This window comes from Antechinus flavipes, chromosome 6 (assembly GCF_016432865.1).
Source record: "Antechinus flavipes isolate AdamAnt ecotype Samford, QLD, Australia chromosome 6, AdamAnt_v2, whole genome shotgun sequence".
Lineage (NCBI taxonomy): Eukaryota > Metazoa > Chordata > Mammalia > Dasyuromorphia > Dasyuridae > Antechinus > Antechinus flavipes.
Window position 1 is genome coordinate 123445711 of NC_067403.1, and position 22911 is coordinate 123468621.

A 22911-nucleotide genomic window follows, 5' to 3' on the forward strand; every position below is an offset into this window, starting at 1 on the left:
CTCATGTGTAGAATGAAGGGATTGGATTCTAAGTAGAGTCCCTTTTAAATCAATCGATCAATAAATATTTATCACATTCCCAGTATGTGCCTGGTACTATGCTAAGAGCAGAAAATACAAAAAATAGGCCAAAGGAGGCCTCTAACTTCAAAGAGCTTACTATGTAAAGGCTGAGACAACTATACATAAATATATGCAGAGTAAGCTATATATAGGATAAAAAGGAAACAATGAACAAAGGAGAGCACTGAAATTAATAGGGGCTGGAGAAATTATCAATAAAACAGGGTGGGGAACGTCCCCCAGCAGTCAATATGAGGCCTTTGAAATTATTTGCATAATCAAAAGCAAGCCATTAGCAAACTGTTATGAGTTAAAAGCTAGGTATCACAACCTCCAACTGCTTGAGTTCTATCAATTGAAATTTTGTTTGGCTGCAAATGATGTTATAAGTATGGCTCTTGGCAGAAAAAAGGTTACCTCCCCCTGCTGTGGGATTTTAGTTGGAATTTAAGGGAAGCCAAGGAGGTCAGTAGTCAAGAGTGGAGGAGAGAGAGTTCCAATAGGAGAGGAGAGAGAGAGAGCAGAAAGATGGAGTTTTGTTGGTGGAACAGACCAGTGTCATTTGGATAAAGGAATATGTATCAATGAAGGTGTAAGAACACTAGAAAGATGGGAAGGGGACTAGGTATGAAGAGGTATGAATACTAAGCATTGCATTTTGCATATGCTCCTGGAAGCAATAGGAAGTCACTAGAATTTACTGTGTTGGGGGCGGGGGGGGGGGGTGAGGGGGGGAGGAGTGTGATATGATCAGATCACTAATACTTTAGTAAATTAGTTGAATCGAGAATAGACCGGGGTGGGGAAAGACTTGAGGCAGGCAGACCCACCAGCAGGTTATTGCAATAATCAAGGCTTCCTGCACCAGAGTGGCAGCAGTGTTTGGCTTTCTGCTAGAGGGTTTCAAAAACCTTTGAAACGTGCGTTTGCAGATGACGCAAAATGCCACAAAATTCACTCCTTCTCGAATCGCCCGGCGCGCTGGACCTCACAAAAGTAAACGCTTTTTCCTTTGCAAAGTGCCGAGCCCTGCAAACCCCGCAGGAGTGCTGAGCCCAAACTATTCTACTATTCTTCCCGCAGAACCAGCCGAACCTTTGTCTTCCGCCTTTCGAAGATGAAAGCTGGACCCCAGGGGGCTTTACGGACTTTGATTTTTACTGCAGCAGGACCGCAGTTTTTGTGAGAGTTTGGGAGTTCAGCTTTCGAAAAAGGTTGCAATTAGACTTCTTTTGTTGTTCACTCTCTCCCAGGAGTAACCCGAGCCTGGGGAGCAAACAGAAACCCCACTAACTCCGCCTGAAGTTCCCGTGACTCCTCCTCCCTCCCTGGACCCAGCTGCAGTGCCCAGTCTTGAGCAGATAGTCTAGCAAATTAACCCCTCGGGAAGCCAGCCTCTGGCTGAGTCGGTGGCTGGCTGGCAGCATCCTCTTTCTCTGCCTGAAGTTCCCGGACTACCTACTCGGGCTCCTCAGAAGGCGCATCTGGACAGCTCACTAGACCGCTACCGGGCTGGCCTATAGTAGCCCAGACTACTCGCGGAGGATTTCCTCGGCCTGCAGCATTAGCTCTGTCTGAGAGCAGCAGACGGCCACGATGGAGGGAGACATGTGGGTAGTGCCAGTCGGGCAGAAGCTACTCTACTGGGGCGCCACGGGAGCGGTTACCTTGGTGGGCACTATCCTTGCGTTGACTATGTTGCAGATGCTGGTGGCTTATGTCCGGAAATGGCAGCAGATGAAAGCTATCCCCACAGTTGCCACCGCGTACCCGCTAGTGGGACATACTCTGATGATGAAATCTGATAGCCAAGGTAAATAAGTGGGCGGGTTTGGCCCAGCTGGACGATATCGCCCCTCGTTTGAGTCTCCAGCAATTTGACTCAATTTACCTATCTTTCTCAATCTAGAGTGGACTGCTCACAGAGAGTGCAGATGGGAAATCTTTTAGCCACTCTTCATCCTCCTCCAACTCTGAACTTTCACTTTCTCTTTCTTTCCCCTTTTCCAAATCCCGTTTCCTCCTCCTCTTCTCTCTCGTCCTTTCCTTTTTTTCTCTTCCCCAATTTTCAATTTTCTGATCATTATCATCATCATCATCTCCTCCTCCTCCTCCTGCTCCTTCTCCTCCTTCTTCTCCCCATTTCTCTCTTCTTGTTTCTTCTTCTTCTTCTTCTTCTTCTTCTTCTTCTTCTTCTTCTTCTTCTTCTTCTTCTTCTTCTTCTTCTTCTTTTCTTCTTCTTCTTCTTCTTCTTCTTCTTCTCTCTCTCTCTCTCTCTCTCTCTCTCTCTCTCTCTCTCTCTCTCTCTTCTCTCTCTCTCTCTTCCTCTCCCCCCACACACATCTGTCTGTCTCTATCTCCTGTCTCTATCTTCATTCCTTCCCTCTGTCTTCATTCTTCTATCCTCTCCTTAAAAAGCTAAATCATATTCTGTCTGCCTGCTCTTCATTGCAACTTCTAACTCTCCTAGAAGCCAGAAGCAAACCCCAAACTTTCCATTGACTCCCTGCACAGCTGCTGAGATTTGGAGTACCTTGCACTATACTTCTGATTTGCTTTCTGTGCCCCTTTGGCTCTATTCCTCCTTCATGACGTAAGATGGAATTGAATCTGAAGTTGGTTCTGGTTCTGGATCTGACACTTCTTAAGCTTTCTTTCAGGGCCTCAGCCCTCTCATCTACAAAATGAAGCTCTTGGACTGGCAGGAATCCTGACACTAGAGGAAGGATTCTTGGGCTCAAATCTCAGAACTGACATTAATTATTTATGTGGCCATGGGCAAGATACTTGACTTTTCCAAAATTCAGTTTCATTTTGTAAACTAGAAATGGTAATACTTGCACTAATTACCTCACAAAATTGCTCTGAATACACTCTGAGAACAATGAAGCACATAAAACAGTTATTGCTGTCTGAAGTTCCTGGATATAATATCCGTCCTTCAAGAAATTTTCAGTCTAGCAAGGAAAATAAAAGTCATTATTTCCTGGGTTATAGCTGGGAAACCTCATTAAATGGATTCACAACACATTAGGCTTTATCTTCTTTGCACTGACCCTACTTCCTCTTCCTTTCACTTCCTATATACATCCCTACTGACTTCAGAAAAAAGTTTCATTTTCATTTCTCAGTCTTATTTTCTTTGTCACGATAATTGCTAAAAGCCTAGAAGGGATCACACAAAACAAGACAGATATTAGATTCCAATATAATTTTGAACTTAAAAAAAAAAAGGTTATGTCAGAAGGTTTAGGATCTAAGATGTAACATTTTAAATCATGTTCTGCTTTTGTGTGTGTGTTCCTCTTTTGTTGACACATGATTGAGGGTATTACACAACAATATTCCTTTCCTTCAGACCTAGTCAGCTCTGAGTTTGGTTGGCTGAGGCTAGAATTCTGTTGGAGTATTCAGTTGAATTCTGGGGGAAATTTGCTATAAAAATTGTTTATTAATGATTGATATTCTTGTTTATAATTTTTTTCTAAGAGCTGCAACATCTCAGTCCTTTCTAATGCAAGTAATATTTCAAAGAAGTCTAGTGCTATTAAATTGTAAAGCTCCTGTGCAGATATCTGATATAAATCTCGAAAAGTTATTATTATTGCTATCCTTGAAATACCTGCATAAAGTAAACAGGGCCAGTTTGGTTGTTGTTCCATTCCTACCAGTAGAAAAATGCAGGAGCCTTGAAGTTATGTGACTCAATGGGACTAACTTCAAGTGGAAACTTTAGTGAAAAAATCAGGGCTAGAACCTCTAAACTCAGTGTCCCCAAACTTAACTGGTAAGAGTCTAACATAGAAAATGTTTAGTTTTAATTCAATTTGAAGGCTGGAAATGTTAGCTGGCCTTTTCTGTCTTGTTTACCTGGATGGAAATACCCTCTCATTAATCTCTACTCAAAAGTATGTAAAGATAGCTCAAGACTGTCTTAAAGTTAGTATAATTGATACTTTCCTTGATACACACACACACACACACACACACACACACACACACACACACACACATATAAAATATGTTGAGATTTTCAGAAGATATTCTTTGAAAGAGAACAAGGAAGTTAATACAATAACATATCTAGAAAGTATATTAACTCTGGAATTAAGACTTTGGTTAAAATCTTACCTTTGACACTTACAAAGTGAGCTGAACAAGTCACTCAACCTCAGTTTCCTCATCTGTAACATGAAAGGATTGTAATTATTGTCCTCTAAATCCAGTTCTAAATCGTTGATTCTTTTCCAGATTTTGTGGCAGTCTATTAAAATAAGCTTGGAGAAAAGTAGATTTCCCTCCTCCTCCTATAATAAACTATGAACTAAATAGGCTTGTAGAAAAGCAGATTTCCCTCCTCCTCCTATTATAAACTATGAACTAAACAGACACCTTAATCTATTGGATAATTGTTAGCATAAGAAATTTAATCTCTAATGAATGTTAATTTTAAAATAAGGAAATGAGTTGATAAACTATCCAAAGCACTACTGAACACTTGTGTATGTGATTGGAATATACAGGCTTCCCAACTTTGCTATTATTAAACATTTATTTCTGGATAGTCAATGTGGAATCTTTTTGTTATTGCTGAGGTTTTATTTTTTTTTAAACTAAGTTCTATATTGGGGGGGGAAGGGGGAGGGACACAGCATCTAGGTAATGCTCTAAGCCTTGAGACCTACTTCTTACATTCCAGGTTCTTATCATGACTGGTTTTCTTAGCTCCTAGGCTATATGAAGTTGTTCATTGGATTCACTACAGATTTAGATTATGTTATGTTCTCTCTGCTCTGTGCTCAACACTCTTTGACTATTTGTTCATAGGATTATATTTCTAGAGACTCAGAGGCCATCTAGTCTAATCCTTTTATAGTCTAAACTCCTTACTATGAGGAAACTGAAACCCAGGAAGGTTAGATGATTTGTCCAGGGTAACACAGATCAGAATCATATTAGGAACACTTGTCCCTTGACTCTAGACTAAGTTCCCTTTCTGGAACATCTAGTTAGTGCAATTGATAGAGCACTAGGCCAGGAATCAGGAAGATGCAAATTTCAAATCCTACCTCAGAAGCTGTGTGATCCTAGAAAAGTCACATAATCACTATTTGCCTTAGTTCCTTGTTTGTAAAATGGGGACACATTGGAGAAGGAAATGCTAAACTGCTCCAGTATGTTTCTGGATAATTCTATGGATAAAGTCCATGAGTTCACATAGAGTCAGATACAATGAATTGAACAACAACAAAAAGTGCCCTTTCTACTATACCATTTCCCTGCCAACAGCAGTAGCTATTTGAAATTTTTTTCTACCCTCCATATAGAGACTTCATCTTATTCTTATTTGCCCTATTTTTTTTATTGAAGGGAATAAATAAAGGAGCTTCCCCTGTTCTTCTCTTCTATATAACTTCATTCATTGCAATTTCATTAATTAGATTAATTAATTAATTGAAATTAATGGAGACTTCATTAATTGGATTCACTGCAAATTTAGATTATGTCTTCTCTGCTCTTCTTCTTCCTCTTCTTACATACACCCTCATTTCAAAAAAGTTTAATTTTCATTATTTATCTTTAACCAGTCTTTGTTCTTTTTATTCTGTTTTAGACATGTCCTTCTTACTAAAGCCATTCTCTGGAGTTGAGTTCTTAATTCTAATTAATTAACTTTTCAGTTTTATCTCACACTAGGTCCTGCCACCTACTTAGTGTTCCAGATAAACTAATTTATTCATCATATATTTTCTGATTTTTACACTCTGTGTTTTTGCTAATACCATTTCTGATCTTTTAAAGGTCTTTGTTCCATCCCTTCCGTTAAAACCAGTCAAGGCCCATTTCAAATGTCTTGCTCTTTGGAGCCTTTTATCTTCCTCTTTTCCTCCCCCAAAGGGGATATAATCTTTCCTATAAATATGATTATTTATCATAATTCCTCTCTTCTTTATACCAAGATTGGTAATTTTTGTTCTTTGGGAGGCAGTATGGTAAGATTGTTGGCCCTGTAGTCCAAAAAGAAGTAGATATGAATTCTGCCTTTGACCTTTGTGATCAGCTTTGTGATCGCAAATCATTTCATCTCAGATTTAGAAATTATACCAGCCTCAAAGGATCCTTATGGACTAAATGAAATCATCTCTAAAGAGAATTTTATAAACCCTATAATTTATTTAAGCATCTGCTCTTGTTAAAACTTCTCACCTCCTCTAGGAATTTCCTCCCTCAGTTTTGTTCTCTTTCATGTGTCTTCAGTTTCTTTCTCTTTCTGCTAGCTTCTTTGCTTCTGTCAACAAATATGTTAACTCTCCATTATCCTAAAAATAAACAGGCAAAAACACTTCCTTCATCTTACACTCTGTGTTCATCTTTCTTCTTCCTTTTAACCAACAAACTTATTCACTTAATTATCAAATACAGCAAATGGCATTTGCCTAAGTCTTCAACATTCTTGATGAATTTTGGAGATGGAAGAGTACTTTGGTAACCATATAGTCCAAGCTATACCAGAAAGAAGTTTTTTTTTTTAATTTTAATTTTTTAAAATAACTTTTTATTGATGGAACCCATGCCAGGGTAATTTTTTACAGCATTATCCCTTGCCCTCACTCCTGTTTCGATTTTTCCCCTCCCTTCCTCCACCCCCTCCCCCAGATGGCAAGCAGTCCTTTACATGTTGAATAGGTTACAGTATATCCTAGATACAATATATGTGTGCAGAACTGAGCAGTTTTCTTGTTGCACAGGGAGAATTGGATTCAGAAGATAAAAATAACCCGGGAAGAAAAACAAAAATGCAAGCAGTTTATGTTCATTTCCTAGTGTTCTCAGAAAGAAGTTTTCACTATAACACATTCAACATCCTGAATCTACTTTGAACCTATCTTCAAAAAGAGGATTTTTGGACAGTTGCAGTGATTAAGTTTTTCTTGATACCAATCCTACATTTTCATCTTCACTTATTGCTCCTACTTCTTGCCTAGGACTTTAGACAGAACGAATTTAATTCCTCTTCCAATCCATATGATATCTCTTCAGAATCTTGACCAAGTCCATCATATCCCTTCTGTACCTCCTCTCCTATATGCTTACTATCCCCAGTTGTATTAAAAAGACTTTCATATGACATGGAATTCAAGGCTTTGTGCTACCTTGTTTGCTCTCCTCTGAACGTGCTCCACATTATTAATACCCTTCTAATGATCTGAGTATGACATAGTACAGAAGTACGATCATTTCCTTATTCCTAAAAGTGATCATTTTTAATAAAGGCTTAGATTGTAGTGGTTTTTAAAAATTTCTGATGTGTCTTATACTTTTGCTGAAGTAATTATTACATTTGCAGTCCTCAAAATCCCCGAGATATTTTAGGAATAACTGCTATCTACCAGTACGTTTTCTGTCCTGTATTTTATTGAAAAGGTGATTTTTTAAAAAAGCAAGTGACTTTATATTTAACCCACTGAATCTAATTCATAAAAGAATACCATAAAAGGCCTAGACTATTAAGATGGGAATCTTGGAATTCCTGACTGTAATCTAATGTGTTAGCTATGCTGCCCAGTTTTGTGCACACTATTGATTGAGCCTTCCTGTTACACATGTTCCAACATTCAATCTCATTTGTCCAACATTCAAGTTTTGTTCTAATCTGACATCATCCTACATGGAATAATAAAATAGAAAGTGCAGGGGCATGGTGGATAGAGCCAAACTTGGAGTCAGGAAGACTTAAGTTCACATCTAATCTTAAGACACTTACTAGAGAAGTAACCACTTCAGTATCTTTGCCAAGAAAACTCCTAAATGGGGTCACAAAGAGTTAGCAGTAGCTACCTCAACTGAATAACAGCCATCTTCCTACTACGTGGTAAACTCAATCTTGTCCAAAATTTTGTACCTTTCCCAGAACTACCACAGTGTTCTGCAAACAGTAAGCACATAATAAAGATTTGTTGAATGAATAAATGAGTGAACTAATAACCTTTTTTTACCTCCTATGTCTTTGGCAGCTCATTCCCTCTCTTTTTTCTTTTTTGCTGGTTCCTCTTTTTCCCTTCTGACTTCCTACATGTAGCCTCCCATAAAATCCAGTCTTTAGTTTTTCAATCATTTTCTCATTTGATGATTTTGTTGGATCATAAGCATAAGAATACTTTAAAGGCTGACAAAGAATAATAACAAGTGATATTAGAAGGAATAAAAGGAAAGAAGTTGGAAATCCCAATCTAACCATATATCCTTCTCTTCTGCTATGATTTTCATCCAAATCTTCCCATTAATATAAATCTTTCAGAAAGGTTCTACCTTATATACTAAGTGCCTTTCTCCAAGTCTTTTAATATTTAATGGATGAGAAGAACTCAAATTGTCTATCTGCTATCTATCCTTCTTGATGCAGGACTAATCTATTTCTTTTTCCAGTTATAATACTTTTCACTTGGTCACCCAACAGGTATTCATAATGTGTCAAACACTTGAGATACAAAGAAATGCAAAACTTTAGTCAAGCAAAGACTTTTATTAATTAAGTTCCAGGCTTGGTGCTAGGGCCTGGGGATTCAAAGATAAATACAGAAAATTGTTATCCTCGAGGGAATTAAAATCTAAGTAAGCAATATAAAATCAGAATAGACAATACATGAAAATTTGCAAGTTATCATTGATGATATGCTGTAGTTGTACATACCATGTATTGGTCTGCTGTCCTTCAAATAACTAATTATTATTTTTGTTGAATTTTAGGTTAATAGAGAGAAAAACTGAATTAAGGTAGTTTTTTTTCTCCCTGTCCCAATGATTTTAAAACATATGATAAAGCAAATGTTATTAAAGCTGATACTGAAACAATCTACAGAAAAACAAATAGGAGAAATCAAAATAGTGTAACAAAATAGACATTGTAGACATGACTAATTACATATAGGAATTTAGTATTTGATGAGTTTGCAGGTAGTAAAATTGAGGGAAAGTTTTAATTAAGAAGTATTTGGAGAAAAATAGTTACCAAGATGGAAAAAAACCCCAGATGATCATCTTGCACCATATGAATGTACTGAAAATATAACACAAATATTAAAAAAATAGATTTAAAAAAATCAAATATGTTTTAGCACATAGAAGTCCATAGAGGGAATTTGGTTTCTATTTTTAGTCATTATATTGGAAGTCGTTCTTCTCATTTCTATTTTTTAAGACTGAATCTTAAGTGGTGTTCATGGAAGTTAGAGGTATTTTATTAAATGCATGATTTCTATAAAAATTTGATTTCTCAAATGTTCATTTGACTGAATTTTAACTGAAAACATTTATTTCTCAGAATTTTTTGAACAGATCAATTATTATTCTGAAGAATACCGACAGGAACCTCTGCTAAAATTGTGGGTAGGACCAGTGCCAATGGTGGCATTGTATCATGCTGATAATGTGGAGGTGAGTTTATATTTCAAACAGAAACATGCAATTTGAAGAACTGTTAAATTCTAATTCCTTATCAGCAATACTTCCTGTTACTCAGTGTATTACTTTGGAAAATACTTGGAGTATTATAGGTTTAAAAAGGTACTTTTAGTCCTGTCCTCTCAGTTTGTAGATAAGGTAACTGAGACATGCAGAGGTCATATGACTTGTCTAAGTTCAGCTGGACAGCATTATCTACCACCTAGACAATACTAGTTAGATAATAAATAGTACTAGGAAGTATTATCTACTACTAGTATTATTAAAAATAATTAATTCCCATCAATATAGCGCTTTGAAGTTTCACAAACATTGTCTTATTTTAACTTCACAACAACTGGTGGTAGGTGCTATTCCTTCCTTCGTTTTACAGATGAAGAATTTGAGGCTCAGAAATGTTAACCTACTTTCCCAGGGTCACACAATAAATAAATACCTACAGTTGAATTTGAACATAGATCTTTCTGATACCTGGTACAAAACTCTATTCACTACCTAACTGCCTATAAATTTAGAAAAGTGCAAGTAGAGATTGAATACTTTTCCCTTTATTACAGTATCCTCACTATACATGTGTGCATGTGTGTAGGTGTGGTTGCGTGAGAACATCAGTCATAATGGTTATGATTAGAAAAAATTAATTGAAATATTCCAGACTGAAATGTTTTTTATTTATGATATATTACTATGATCAGTTTTCTCTCCTACTATGCTTTTCTTTAATTGGCATTCAAATCAAAGGAGACTGTGGTCAACAAGTTAAATGGAAAACCTTTAAAATCATGTTATTTATTTTTAAAGACTAAGTCTGTTTATTTTGCCCAGAATGGAATTGTAGCAGCCATCTATGGACCCAATCCCACCCTGATAAGCTTGGAGGCTTTGATGTGTGTCTGGTTGAGCCCTGCTTAAGCAAGCTGGAATTCAGAGAGGTGTTACTATCCTTATAGCTTTTTTTATCCCTCCTCAAGCATCCTATGGTTCTTCCACCCCAACCAACTCAGCTGAGAACATTGTCTCATACTTTACTGAAAATTTGAGGTCATTTACCAAGAACTGTATCTTTTCTTCAACTTCTCATCACTCAAGGCCCAGAAGCCTTCTTCCAATATTTCTTCCTAAACCTCTCTCTCACATAACAAGTGACCTTTCTCCTTGCCAAAGTAATCTGGCTCCACTCACAAGCAATTCCATTCTATCTTCTCTTATTTAGGAAATTGCCCCTTCTGGCATACACCCCCTCTCTTATTGTCAGTTTCTCCCAGTCTATCGACTACTTTCCTTTTCCCTACAAACATGCCCATATCTTACCCAAGAAACCCTTGCTTGATCCATCCATTCACCATCCCTGCTAGCCTGAATTCCATGTCCCTCTTCCCTTTTGTAGTTACATTCTTTGAGAAATGCTGTCTACAGCAGGTGCTCACTGCCTTTCTTCTTGCTTGCTCCATATATATAGGCAAAAACATCTTCCTTCATTTTACACCCTGTGTTCATCTTTCTTCTTCCTTTTAACCAACAAACTTATTCACTTAATTATCAAATACAGCAAATGGCATTTGCCTCAGTCTTCAACATTCTTGATGAATTTTGGAGATGGAAGAGTACTTTGGTAACCATATGGTCCAAGCTATACCAGAAAGAAGTTGGAAATCTGGCTTCCAACTTAATCAACCAAAATTGCTCTGTTCAAAAGGACCAGTTATCTCTCAATTGCCAAATGTAATGTCTTTTCTCTCAATCTTCATCCTTTTCTACTTCTTTGCAAATTGATGTAGTTAATTGGTTTCTTCTCCTTGATACTCTCTGTCTAGAGAGAACCTCTCTCTTCTGGTTTTCTTGTTACTCATCTGACCACTCTCCTCCATCTCTTTTGCCGTATCCTCTCCTCATACCAGAGTATAGTGGAAATTCCTTGGGCTATCTTTTCTTCTCTCTGTATACTATTTGTGATCTCATCTCTCATTAATCAAATTTCATCTCTATGCTGATGATTCTAAAATCTTGCTATTCAGCCCAAAGCTCTTTGCTTACCCATAGTTTTCTGTCTCTAACTGCCTATTAGATATCTCAAATTGGATGTCTCATAGACATCTTAAACTCAACACATCCAAAATTGAAAACTTTCTCCTCTTATGAATTTTTCTTGTCATGGTTGAGGGCACCAACCATCTAGACTTGCAACGTCTTTGATTCTGTACTCTCTGACACCCCCTTGTCCTGTATCCATTCTCTTGCCAAGGCTTGTCATTTCTCCCTTTGTAATCTGTCTTGATATGCCTCTTTTTCTCCTTTGTCACAGCCAGAATCTTGGTTTAGGCTTTCTTTATCTCAATTCTGGTCAATAGCTGCTGGTTAGTTTCTTTAAATCTCTCACTCACGTAAAAAAAAAAAAAAACAAAAAAACAAAAAACAAAAACTCCACTCACCTGTCAGCCTTCATGCCCAGGTCTCAATGTGTCATTGCCCTATTCAATAAATTCCATTGACTCCCTTTTGCCTCCTAGGATCAATTATAAATCCCTCCATTTGATTTTTAAAGCTTTTCCTAACTTGCTCCGCTCCCTACCTTTCTAGTCTTTTTACAGCTTATTCCTTTTCCTGTACACTGTGTTCCAGTGACCTTGACCATCATAGCTCATGCCATCTTTTGACTGGGCATTTTCACTGGCAATCCCCCATGCCTGGAATATTCTCCTTCATCTCTACTTCCTTGGCTTTTCTGACTTCCTTCAAATCTTAGCTAAATTTCTTCTCCAAGAAGCCTTTTTCAGGCTTCCTTAATCTTATTTTGAGATTATCCCTAGATTGGCCTTTCTGCATTTTGTTTGTACATAGTTTGCACCAATAAATATTCTGGTGAATTTAAGCCTTTTCTATCTTTGACTGCCTTTGGGTACTGGCCTGGATTATTTAGTCAAAGGTTATAGATATTTTAGTGGCTTTTTAAAAAAGAATAGTTCCAAACTGCTTTTCAGAGTAATTGGACCAAATTACAGTTTTTCCAAAACTGTAAATGGCCTACTAGTTGTTCTCTTAATTTTTTCAGTAGGCAAATGTGTATTATATATTACACTCTTTATATACTTCAAGAGTGACTTGAAGCAATTTTTCATTTGGATATTTGTAGTCTTATGCTTTGAGTAATAGTATGACCTATACTTACAGAAGCCTTCCTAGCTTCTTTTCTAGTTATTCATTATTCATTCTTCTAGTAATATTTTCTAGAAATTTCCTCTGAATTGGAACTCTGGATAAGAATTTTGTAAACTCCCTTTCTATGTTTTTAGAAATCCAAAAACTATTTGCTCTTCTCAGGTCCTACTGTACCCCTCTTGTTCTCCAGGATCCTTTATGATTCTTAAACAGTGGCTCCTCAGCCTCATCTGCCAGTTCTCTAAGAACTGACTGTATGAAGAGTGCTTCCGAAGCTGGTGATTTGAATTTACCAAGATTAGCTAGAAGTTCTCTGACTTTTCCCTGACTTTTACTTAATCTTGTAACTTCCATTTTTTCCTCTTAATCAGTATACCACTAATGCCAGAAAGAAAATGCCTTGTAAATCTTGTAGTATTGCACATATATGAATATCAGTTATTGTTTTTATTCTTTCTCACTTTATCCTGCCCTAATCTAAAGCTGTCCAACACAGGAGCCCTTCCTCCTGTTCCCTTAGTATCCCTGGCGTAGCAATGTACCTTTTAGCTAGCCCCTTTATTTATTTATGTATGTATTTATTTCATGTTGTAGGACTGGCCTAACTCTCTCCCTGTCTTTCTCTTTTTTTCCCTCCTGAGGCAATTGGAGTTAAGTGACTTACCCAGGATCACACAACTAGTAAGTGTCTGAGGCTCTATTTGAAGTTGGGTCCTCTTAATTCCAGGATTGGTGATCTATCCACTGTACCACCTAGCTGTCCCTTGCCCAACTCTTGATTTTAATTATGGAAACATTAAAAATTAAACTTAATTTTTTTTTTTTTTTTTTTTTTTTTTTTACATTTCATCTCTTACCTGCCCTTAAAGCACCAAGCTAGTTAAAGGTTTGGTTTTTCTCATTTAGGGACCATGTTTTATGAGAGTATAATCACTTAAACAGAAAAGTTCCTCCTTTCTATTCTCTAAGCCTCTTCTCTCATTTACAGTTGTCTTGAAGGAGCTGTGAACTGGTCCCAATACTCTGAAAAGCAGTTTGGAATTATACTTTAAAAAAAATCACTGAAATGTGTTTAAGCCTCTTCTCTCTCTTAAACAGAACGGTATCTCCTTTCTCTAAGCTTCTTTTCTCCGGTAGGACTAGATGACATATACTAATCTCTTTTATCTCTTACTTCCTATGAATGATTCTATAAGAATTTTCTTTTGGCCAGTTAAAGAAAGTAAAACCTGGGATATTATAAATATCATTGATCACCTCATTGCTTTTTTTTATCCCTGTGGATTTAGTTTTATTCTTTAGGCATTCATTTTCATAACTTTTTAAATGGCCCTTCCATTAAACTTATCAGTCTTAGTTACACATTTTTTAGGTGACGGACAATAAGAAAAATGTTTGTATGAGGTCCTTTGACCTAGTTCGGCAGCAGTCTTGTTTTTATAAGGAATGTGAAGGAGAAACCCTTGGCCTGAGGATAAATGAAAGTTACCTCCACCTATGCAGCTCAGCAACTGGTCCATAATTTATAGTCTTAGAGCTGCTCGAGCCATTAAAAGGTTAAGTAGCCTGCCCTTGATTAAACAGGTGGTATATAATATACTGACACTTTTACCTCCAGTCTGTATGAAGTAGCTAGGTGGTTCAAGGCATAAAGAACTATACCTTGAGTCAGGAAGTTGTTTAGTCATTTTGTCAGTTGTATTCAACTCTTAGTTGACCCCATTTTGGATTTTCTTGGCAAAGATACTAGAATGATTTGCCATTTCCTTCTCCAGCCTATATTATACATTAGGAACTAAGGCAAACATGGGTAAGTGACTTGCCCACAGTCATAAAGCTGGTAAGGGTTTTAAGGCTGGATTTGCACTCATGAATGTGAGTCTTCCTGACTTTGGACCCAGTACTTTATCCAGTTCCTTCCTAGGAATCAGGAAGACATCATTGGCCTTAGATGCTTATTAGCTGTATGACTCTAGGTAAGTAATTTAATTTCTGTTTGAGTCAGTTTCTTCATCTGTAAGATGGGAGCTGCTAAATTCTCAGGGTTGTTGAGAATATGAAATAGTTGTAAAGCTCTTAGCACCATATAAATTGGCAATTGTTATTATTACTTGCCACGGTTGTTGTGAAGATCAAATGAGATAACATTTGTAAAGACATTTTGCACAGTAATTGACATCTGAGGAGGTGCTTAATAAATGCTTTTTTTCCTTCCTTTCTTCCTTCTACAGTGATTGGCCCTCTCTGTTTCTTGCTTATTTCCTTATACATACTGTTCATCAAAAAACGTGACCTGGAGATCATTGAGATCTGAGGATGATTTGTACTATTTTCATAATAATACTAACATTATTTGTCAATTAAAATGCTTTTTTTCTTTTCTATCTACATATTCATTTTCTGCACTTCATACACTTTAAAACAAGTTATTACAACAGATTATATACAGAAGAAGATAGAAAAATCTATTCCTATTCCTGCCTATTTGATATGTTGCAGAGATTTACAAAAATGTTAAAATAATGCTATTCTTAAATTTTTTGCATTGGAAAATGTTATTTAAAAAATATATTATTTATGTTAACATGTAATAGGTTTTTATTATTTTAAAATTAATTCAAAAACATTTTCAAAGTTTATTATTTTTAATCTCTAATAAGGTAGATTGATAGATGTCAATCTGGTCTGAGATCAAACTACCTTTAAAAATTTTTTTTGATTTTTCTCACCAGAAATAAATAGAAAAACAAAACAAAAACCAATAACTATTTTATGAGGGAGGGAGGAAGGGTTGTTCATGTTGGCAACAACATGTTGTATTTTCACAGTATTAAAGAACAACCCAGATGAAAGGATCAAAGTCTCTCTGGTGCCACATCAACCCTTTCTTGCCTGAACTATAGACAACACTCTGAGAAGTTCTAAGATAACTTTGAGTCAAAACAAACACATTCTTAAAGTGCTGATGATGCTGTATGGACCAGTTCATCTAATGTATGACAAAAGGCAGTGGGTTTTGATTCAGATTACAAAGGTGTCAGTTTCATCACCTGTAAAATAGATTTCATAATACTTTTCACTGCCACATTAGGAGAGAGTTATTGTGAGAAAAGTGCTTAATAAACTTTAAAGAACTGTAGACATAGCTTTCTTTTAATTATTACTATAAGTTTGGGCTTCAAAAGTATGTTATTATGTTTCTAGAAAGAGTCTTAAGAAATTCTTCAATAAAGGAGCCATAATTTTTTAAATGGGATACTTTCTGCATAAGACAAGTTCACAAGCCTTCTCCCTTAGGTTCCTTATGAGATACATTGGCCAGATTATGTCATCAGATGCTTAGGCTGTGACCAAACCCTTTGCTTTTAGCTTTTCTAATCACAATGTGTTGCTGGTATCTTTTTCGGCTTGGTAGGAACTACCAGAGACTTTTTACTCAGCAAATGTAGTCTGAGAAGCACCTTAAATAGAAACAAACATCGATAGAATTCACATGAGAAAGTGCTTTATAATATTCTAATATTATAGTTTTTAATTTTTTTATTTTGTTCTGAACTTAAGAAATAAAATGAATATTTTCACAGCATAGAAGAGAAAAAATGATTATACATAAAGCTGCAAATCTATTATGTATAACTTGCTTTTCCTTTAAAATATGTAATAAAGTTGTGATGTAAATTTTTTTCCTCCTTCTAACCCCTTTGCTCTAAAGATGACTACCATTTGACACAAATGTTGGAGGGGCTGTGGAAAAACTGGGACACTGATTCACAGTTAGCGTGAATTGATCCAACCATTGTGGAGAGCATTCTGAAAATATGCCTTAAGGTTATAAATTATCAATTAATTATTAATATTAAACTGCTCATACCCTTGAACACAGCAATGCATTATTAGGCCATTTAGGTAGTTAGAAACCAGTTTCAAATCCATGTGTCCTATGTCCAAGTCTTGTGTGCTGTTCATTGCTTCACACTGATTTGATTAATCTTCTCTATCCCTTAGCTTAGCATGGTGCTTCCAGTGTCAAGCACAGTGCCTGGCACATAGTAGGTGCTTAGCAAATGCTTATTGACTGTTACATTGCACTATTTAAAACAGAATTTTAAAGTTGTAACTACAAGTGTACATTAGAGAGCTAGCTTTGCTAAGAGGAATCTGCCCTGGGTGGGAAGATTTATACATGAATAAATGAAACCATATGCCAAATCATAGCAAAATTATGTAGAAATTTTAAATAGATTTTGAAATTTTTGTTTTAGATCTAAATTGTTCTATGCAGGTGTTTTTTTATTTTATTTTATTTTATTTAATAATAACTTTATATTGACAGAATCCATGCCAAGTTAATTTTTTACAACATTATCCCTTGCACTCGCTTCTGTTTCGATTTTTCCCCTCCCTCCTTCCACCCCCTCCCCTAGATGGCAAGCAGTCCTATATATGTTAGATATGTTTATGCAGGTGTTTTAATATTTAAAACAGCTTCAATACTTTTTCCCTATATATGTGCATGTAATACATATTATGTATGATGATATATGTTTGTAATTATATTTATTTGGGTGCTTATATGGGGGGAAAGGGAAGAATGGAGAGACAGACAGACAGAAACAGATAGAGACTGAGAGAGACAAAGAGGGAGGGAAGGAGAGAGGGAGAGAGAGGGGAGAGAGATAGAGAGGGAGAGACAGAGACAGAGAGATAGAGTGAGACAGAAAAGAGGGAGGGAAGAGGAGGGGGAGTGAGATAGAGACAGAGTGAGACAGAGATAGAGAGACAGACAGACATATAGAGAGAGACAGAGACAGAGTCAAAGATAGAGTTAGAGAGATACAGGGAGAATGGAGATAGAGGGAGTGGAAAACATCCAAGTCTTCAAAAACCAGAAGAGCTAAATTCAAATGCTGCTCTTGACTCATACAACTGTGTAATTCTCACTCAGAAAGTCACTTTTCCTCTTAGTGTGCTAGACAACTCTCCAAGACTATGTATGCCTAATGGTTATGGTCTTGTATTGGAAGAAGGACTTCCAAAGCTGGAGTTCACTATACCAATAAGGTCACAGATTTAATTAAAATCAATTTTAAAAAGTAATCAGTCTAGGTAGCTATCTACTGTCTATTTATCTACATGTCTTTTATTCAGACACCTGCCGTGTTTCCCCGATAATAAGACACTGTCTTATTAATTTTTTGGACAGAAAAATACCGGAGGGCTTATTTTCAGGGGAGGGCTTATTTTAATGAACATTGACAGCAATTTTAATAAACAGGTAAATGTGAACCAAAAAAAGTACCTTTATTCAATAATGATCATGTCATCTTCTTCAACAACATCGTCACAAGTGTCCATATCCTGAATTCCGTCCTGGATGTCTTGCGTCTCTATTTCCTTCAGAAGAAGTTGGACCCAATCTGTCATGTCCAACAATATAGCTCTCTTTAAATGAATATGTCCTGTCCAGGTAACCTGCTCGTAGTGCCTCGGCGACACAGCTGTCAGTAATTTTATCCCATGACTTCTTCATCCAAGTCACGACTTCTTGCAGACAGGGCTTCACAAAGTTTCCACGCTGATTTCTTTCCATTCTATTTTCAATGTAGTCATTGACTTCCATGCGCAAATGGTCCTTGAATGGCTTGTTTATTGCAATATCAAGGATCTGGAGATAGACAGTCATTCCTGCAGGAATCATTACTTGATCTATTCTTCTCTCTGCAAGGAAGTTCTTCATTTCTTTAGCGCAGTGAGTGCTGGCTGAGTTCTTCTTTTATCCTCCATCATGCCCCTTTTATCCTCCATCATGCCCCCTCACTCCTGCTTACATACCGGGTTTTTATGTTGTCCTGCCTCAGCTCTCCTCCGTGGCACTGCTCTCAATGGCTCCAGCAACAAATCACTGGAGAAGAACAGGATGACGCGCTCACTGCTGCAGCTCTGATTGGATGTGTTTCACTGGGGAGGGGAGGGGAGGGAGAGGAGAGGGGGGACGGTGCATACAGAGGTATAGTAATGTAGCATGTAGTGCAGGGGATCACCTTCACTACAGTAGCAATCTCAATAGGGCTTATTTTGGGGGGAGGGCTTATTTTAGAGGAATCTTACACAGTAAGGGGAGGGCTTGTTTTCGGGATAGGTCTTATTATCGGGGAAACACGGTACATATGCACATACACAGATAGGTGTATATTGATTCATACTTTGGTTTGGGTTTTCAATTTCATTGATGTAAAGAATTCTGAGTTTAGAAATTCCTTCTGCTAACATGATATAGCAGTTCTTGTGTCGTTTATAAACTGACAGAATTTTCTGGAAGTAATGAGAAGTTAAATGACTGGTCACATGACTACTAAAAAAGAGAATTTGTATTTAGGGCTTCCTGAATCCAAGGCCATTCTACTTTGCTGTCTCCAAAGTTTTCCATAACCTGAAGAACATTTCCTTTTTTCCTTTCTTAAGGTGCTTTTATCAAGTTCAAAGCAAATAGATAAATCCTACATGTATAAATTCTTGGAACCTTGGCTTGGCCTTGGACTCCTTACAAGGTATGTTTAGTGTCAAGCTGTCATCCTATTTCTTTTGAGAACTGAAGATTTCAGAAGCTAACACTAAATAGTTTCTTATACTTCTTTATATTTATTGAAATGAAGAAAATATTTGTGGTAAAATATAGAACCTTAGCAATTCAACTCCTCAATATGTAATGATATTGCTACAACTGTGTTAAAAACATCCCATTTTTCATCCCACTTTTACAGTTTAATTTTATGGTTATGAATTTAGATTAAAATGTGTTTGGGGCTTTGATATTTTGGATATTTTTCCTTCTCAATTTAAGGAATCATTTCAATGTGGATTTATATGAAAATATTTAAGTTGTAATACTTCCATAGATTAATACTGTTAAAATTCATCAGATGCTTATTAAGTGTCTACTGTATACAAACTTCTATGTTACTGTTAAAGCAGATGAGGAGTTTAAGGGTTACTTCTCTTCCCTCTTGGATTGTAGAAGCTAGTAGAGGCAAAGACAACCACTGAGATCCGTAAAATGGTAAAATATGATATTTGCTAGAGAGGGACAAAACCAAATACTCTATGAAATCACAGAAGGGAGGTAGTTAGCATCAGGAGAATCATGGATTTGGTAGCCTGGGGATTAGGCTTTTAGGGATGAGTAGAGATTTAACAAGGGCAGGCATTCCAGAAACAAGGGACTATATTGCTGCTGAGACAATAAAACCTTGTATTTATGCAGGCTCTAAAGTCATTCAAGATGGTATTATAATCAAAATCTTATGTATCAGGGGTAAAAAAAAATTTTATGACTGACTCATTGAAATTCTTACAAAACATTTAAGAATCTATAGATTAGTTATTTATCATACTATTAATAATATTCACATATTAATTATATTAATTTCAGATTAATTATCAGTTTTGAATTTCAGATCAAGAAGTTTTAAAAAATTTCCCAGATTCATTGTTTTTCCTTTTCTTCTTTTTTTAATTTGTAACAAATTTCTAGTACTGGAAACAAGTGGCGTTCCAGGAGAAAAATGCTAACTCCAACCTTTCATTTCATGATTTTGGAAGAATTCTTAGATATTATGAATGAACAAGCTAATGTATTAATCAGTAAGCTTGAAAAACATGTTGACCAAGAAGCCTTTAACTGTTTTCTTGACATCACTCTTTGTGCCTTAGACATCATCTGTGGTAAGTTCTTATTATTGTTTAATTATGGTACTCAGATATAGGAATAGTGTTGGAGAAAAAAGCCTAGTTTGCTGGATCTAGCATTAGACTGGCTCAGAACTGGGCCCTGTAGCCCCAGCCCAGCTGGGGATCCCTTCCCAGTTTACAAGAAAGGGGAGGAAGCAGAAAAGAGGGTGGAAAAGAAGGGAGCATGGAAAATGATGGGCAATTGAAAAACAATAAGCATAAAATATAATAAATATTATACTATTTTTTAAAATAGCAAATCATCAAACCACCCCATTCCCCACCTAACTGATGGATGTGCTTATGAATCTAACTCGGGCTTTTTTTTCCCCTTCCATTTTCTAGAAACTGCTATGGGTAAAAATATTGGTGCCCAGGCCAATGGTGATTCTGAGTATGTCCGCTCAGTTTTTAGGTAAATAGCTATTTTTGAGCTTCTAAAGGATTATTATTTATTCAGGACTTTAAAGTTAGTACTAGCAGTGGTATTTTAATCATGTATGTGATATTCCATTTTTTGAGATTCTTATAGGCCTTTAATACACCTGCATATTCAATTAATATTTTTAAATGGGCATGCATTAATAAATGCAATTGCCCAAGTTTCTGGTAGCTATCATTTCTTCTGTGAACAATGTATTACATTTATGGTTTTGATATTAAAAACCCCTTTCCTTTAATGTCTCTTTCTGGAATGGAAGTGAGTCTGGCTTCTCAAGAACTGTGCTCCAGGAATACAAGCTCATTCCAGTCTTAACAAGCTGGAAAACTTTTCATTGCAGTAGACATGCATACACCAGCTTAGTTTCTCTTGTTCCTTTACCAGAAACCCCTAAAAAATAGGAGTGAGTCTTTACAGCAAATCCTGATAGGCCGAGATTCCCTCATTAGGGTAGAGGTATACATCAATAAAATCTTGAGTCTCATGGAGTTTATTTTCAGAGTATCATTATCACTAAGCTTGTGAGTAAAAAGAACATTAATTTTTAGTAAAGGGGGAACATGTAGTGCAAATTCTGGATGAGGCAAAAATTCAAATTCATTGAAGATATGGAATGAATCACAGTTATAACCATTTTACTTCTAATCTCTAATGCACATATGTTCAGAGTAATTTTGTTTCATAATTCAATTCAATGCAGCAATTATCTGTGTAATTATTTGTGTAAGCCCCCCATCTACCCTAAATTTATATCTACACACATACATATATGTATATATCTACATGTGTATGTGTGTATGAATAATTCATATATATGTGTTATATAGCATATAAAGGATATATATTCTATATAAATATGTATATATATAACGTGCAGAATATACACACATACATACACATATAATAATAGCTAACATGTATAGCACTTTAAGGTTTATAAAACACTTGACATATCATTTCATTTGAGTCTTACAAGTCTGTGGGAGATGGGTGCTATTATTTTCCCCATTTTACAGATGAAGAAACTGAGCCACTGAGAGGTTAAGAGACTTGGCCAAAGTCATAGAATTAGTTGTGTCTGAGGCAGAATTTGAACCCAGGTTATCCTATACCTTGAGTCTAACATTATCTGCACAGCTCCCATCTACTTTTCCATATATAATCCGTTGTTCAGTTGTTTCAGTTGTGTTTGACTCTTGCCATTTTGTTCTCCAGCTCACTTGACAGATGAATAAAAAGAGGCTAATAGGGTTAACTTGTCCAGTTCACACAGCTAGTAAATGTCTGAGGCCAGATTTAGACTCAGGAAGATGTTCATATCTATGTATTCCAATTTATCCTTTGGTACTCTAGCTCCAGGCCTGGCACTCTGCGCACTATGTGCCATCTAGCTGCTTGTATATAGACTGCTTACCTCCATACCTCCATATTCTTTTGAGTATATAAATTGAGGGTCTCTTTAGAATATAAACTCCATAGGACCAGAGACTGTTTTTCTTTTATCTTCTTATCAGAACATTATAAGTGTGCTGAATAATTGCTTGTTGACTGATTGACAAGTACTAGCTTCATTTCAGGTACTCTACAAACCCCTGGGAATGTCAATATGAAAAAAAAAAAGATGGTTTCTTTTTACTAAAAGATCTTGTGATGTAAAGGTGCCACCCAGATAACTATCAAATAAAGGAGAATGTAACAAATGCAAAGTAAAGGTCAGGACAAAGTGTTATGAGAATTTTGAAGTATGGATTCAGGATGCAGAATGAGATATTTTAAAGCCATACCAGTGAAGAAATTTGTTTTGCTTGATTACGTATTTGTCACAGGAAATTTTTTTTTCCTCATTTTCAGTGGGATTGGGAGGAAGGGAATAGATTGAGATTAATTATAAAAATCTTTAATAAAAAACTGTATTCTAGGAAAAAAATTTCAAGGAGGGAGAGATTATTTGCAATTAATCAATAAAGGTCTTCCAAAAAAACACTATGTTGTCACCTCTGTTGGATAAACCAAGAGAAGGAAGATATTTTAACAGTTTTTGTATAGTGTGATGAAGTGGT

At 36.3% G+C, this 22911-nt stretch overlaps 1 protein-coding gene across 1 annotated transcript in view; it reads left to right on the plus strand.

The window, feature by feature from the left end:
* Nucleotides 1-765: 765 nt before the first annotated feature.
* Nucleotides 766-22911, plus strand: part of LOC127539657 (cytochrome P450 4V2) — a 38482-nt gene continuing 16336 nt past the window's right edge. The window contains exons 1-5 of the mRNA XM_051963902.1: nt 766-1876; nt 9386-9498; nt 19144-19229; nt 20213-20403; nt 20755-20824. Coding sequence (XP_051819862.1) covers nt 1660-1876; nt 9386-9498; nt 19144-19229; nt 20213-20403; nt 20755-20824 — 677 coding nt within the window. The 5' untranslated portion in view covers nt 766-1659. The remainder of the gene's footprint in view (nt 1877-9385; nt 9499-19143; nt 19230-20212; nt 20404-20754; nt 20825-22911) is intronic.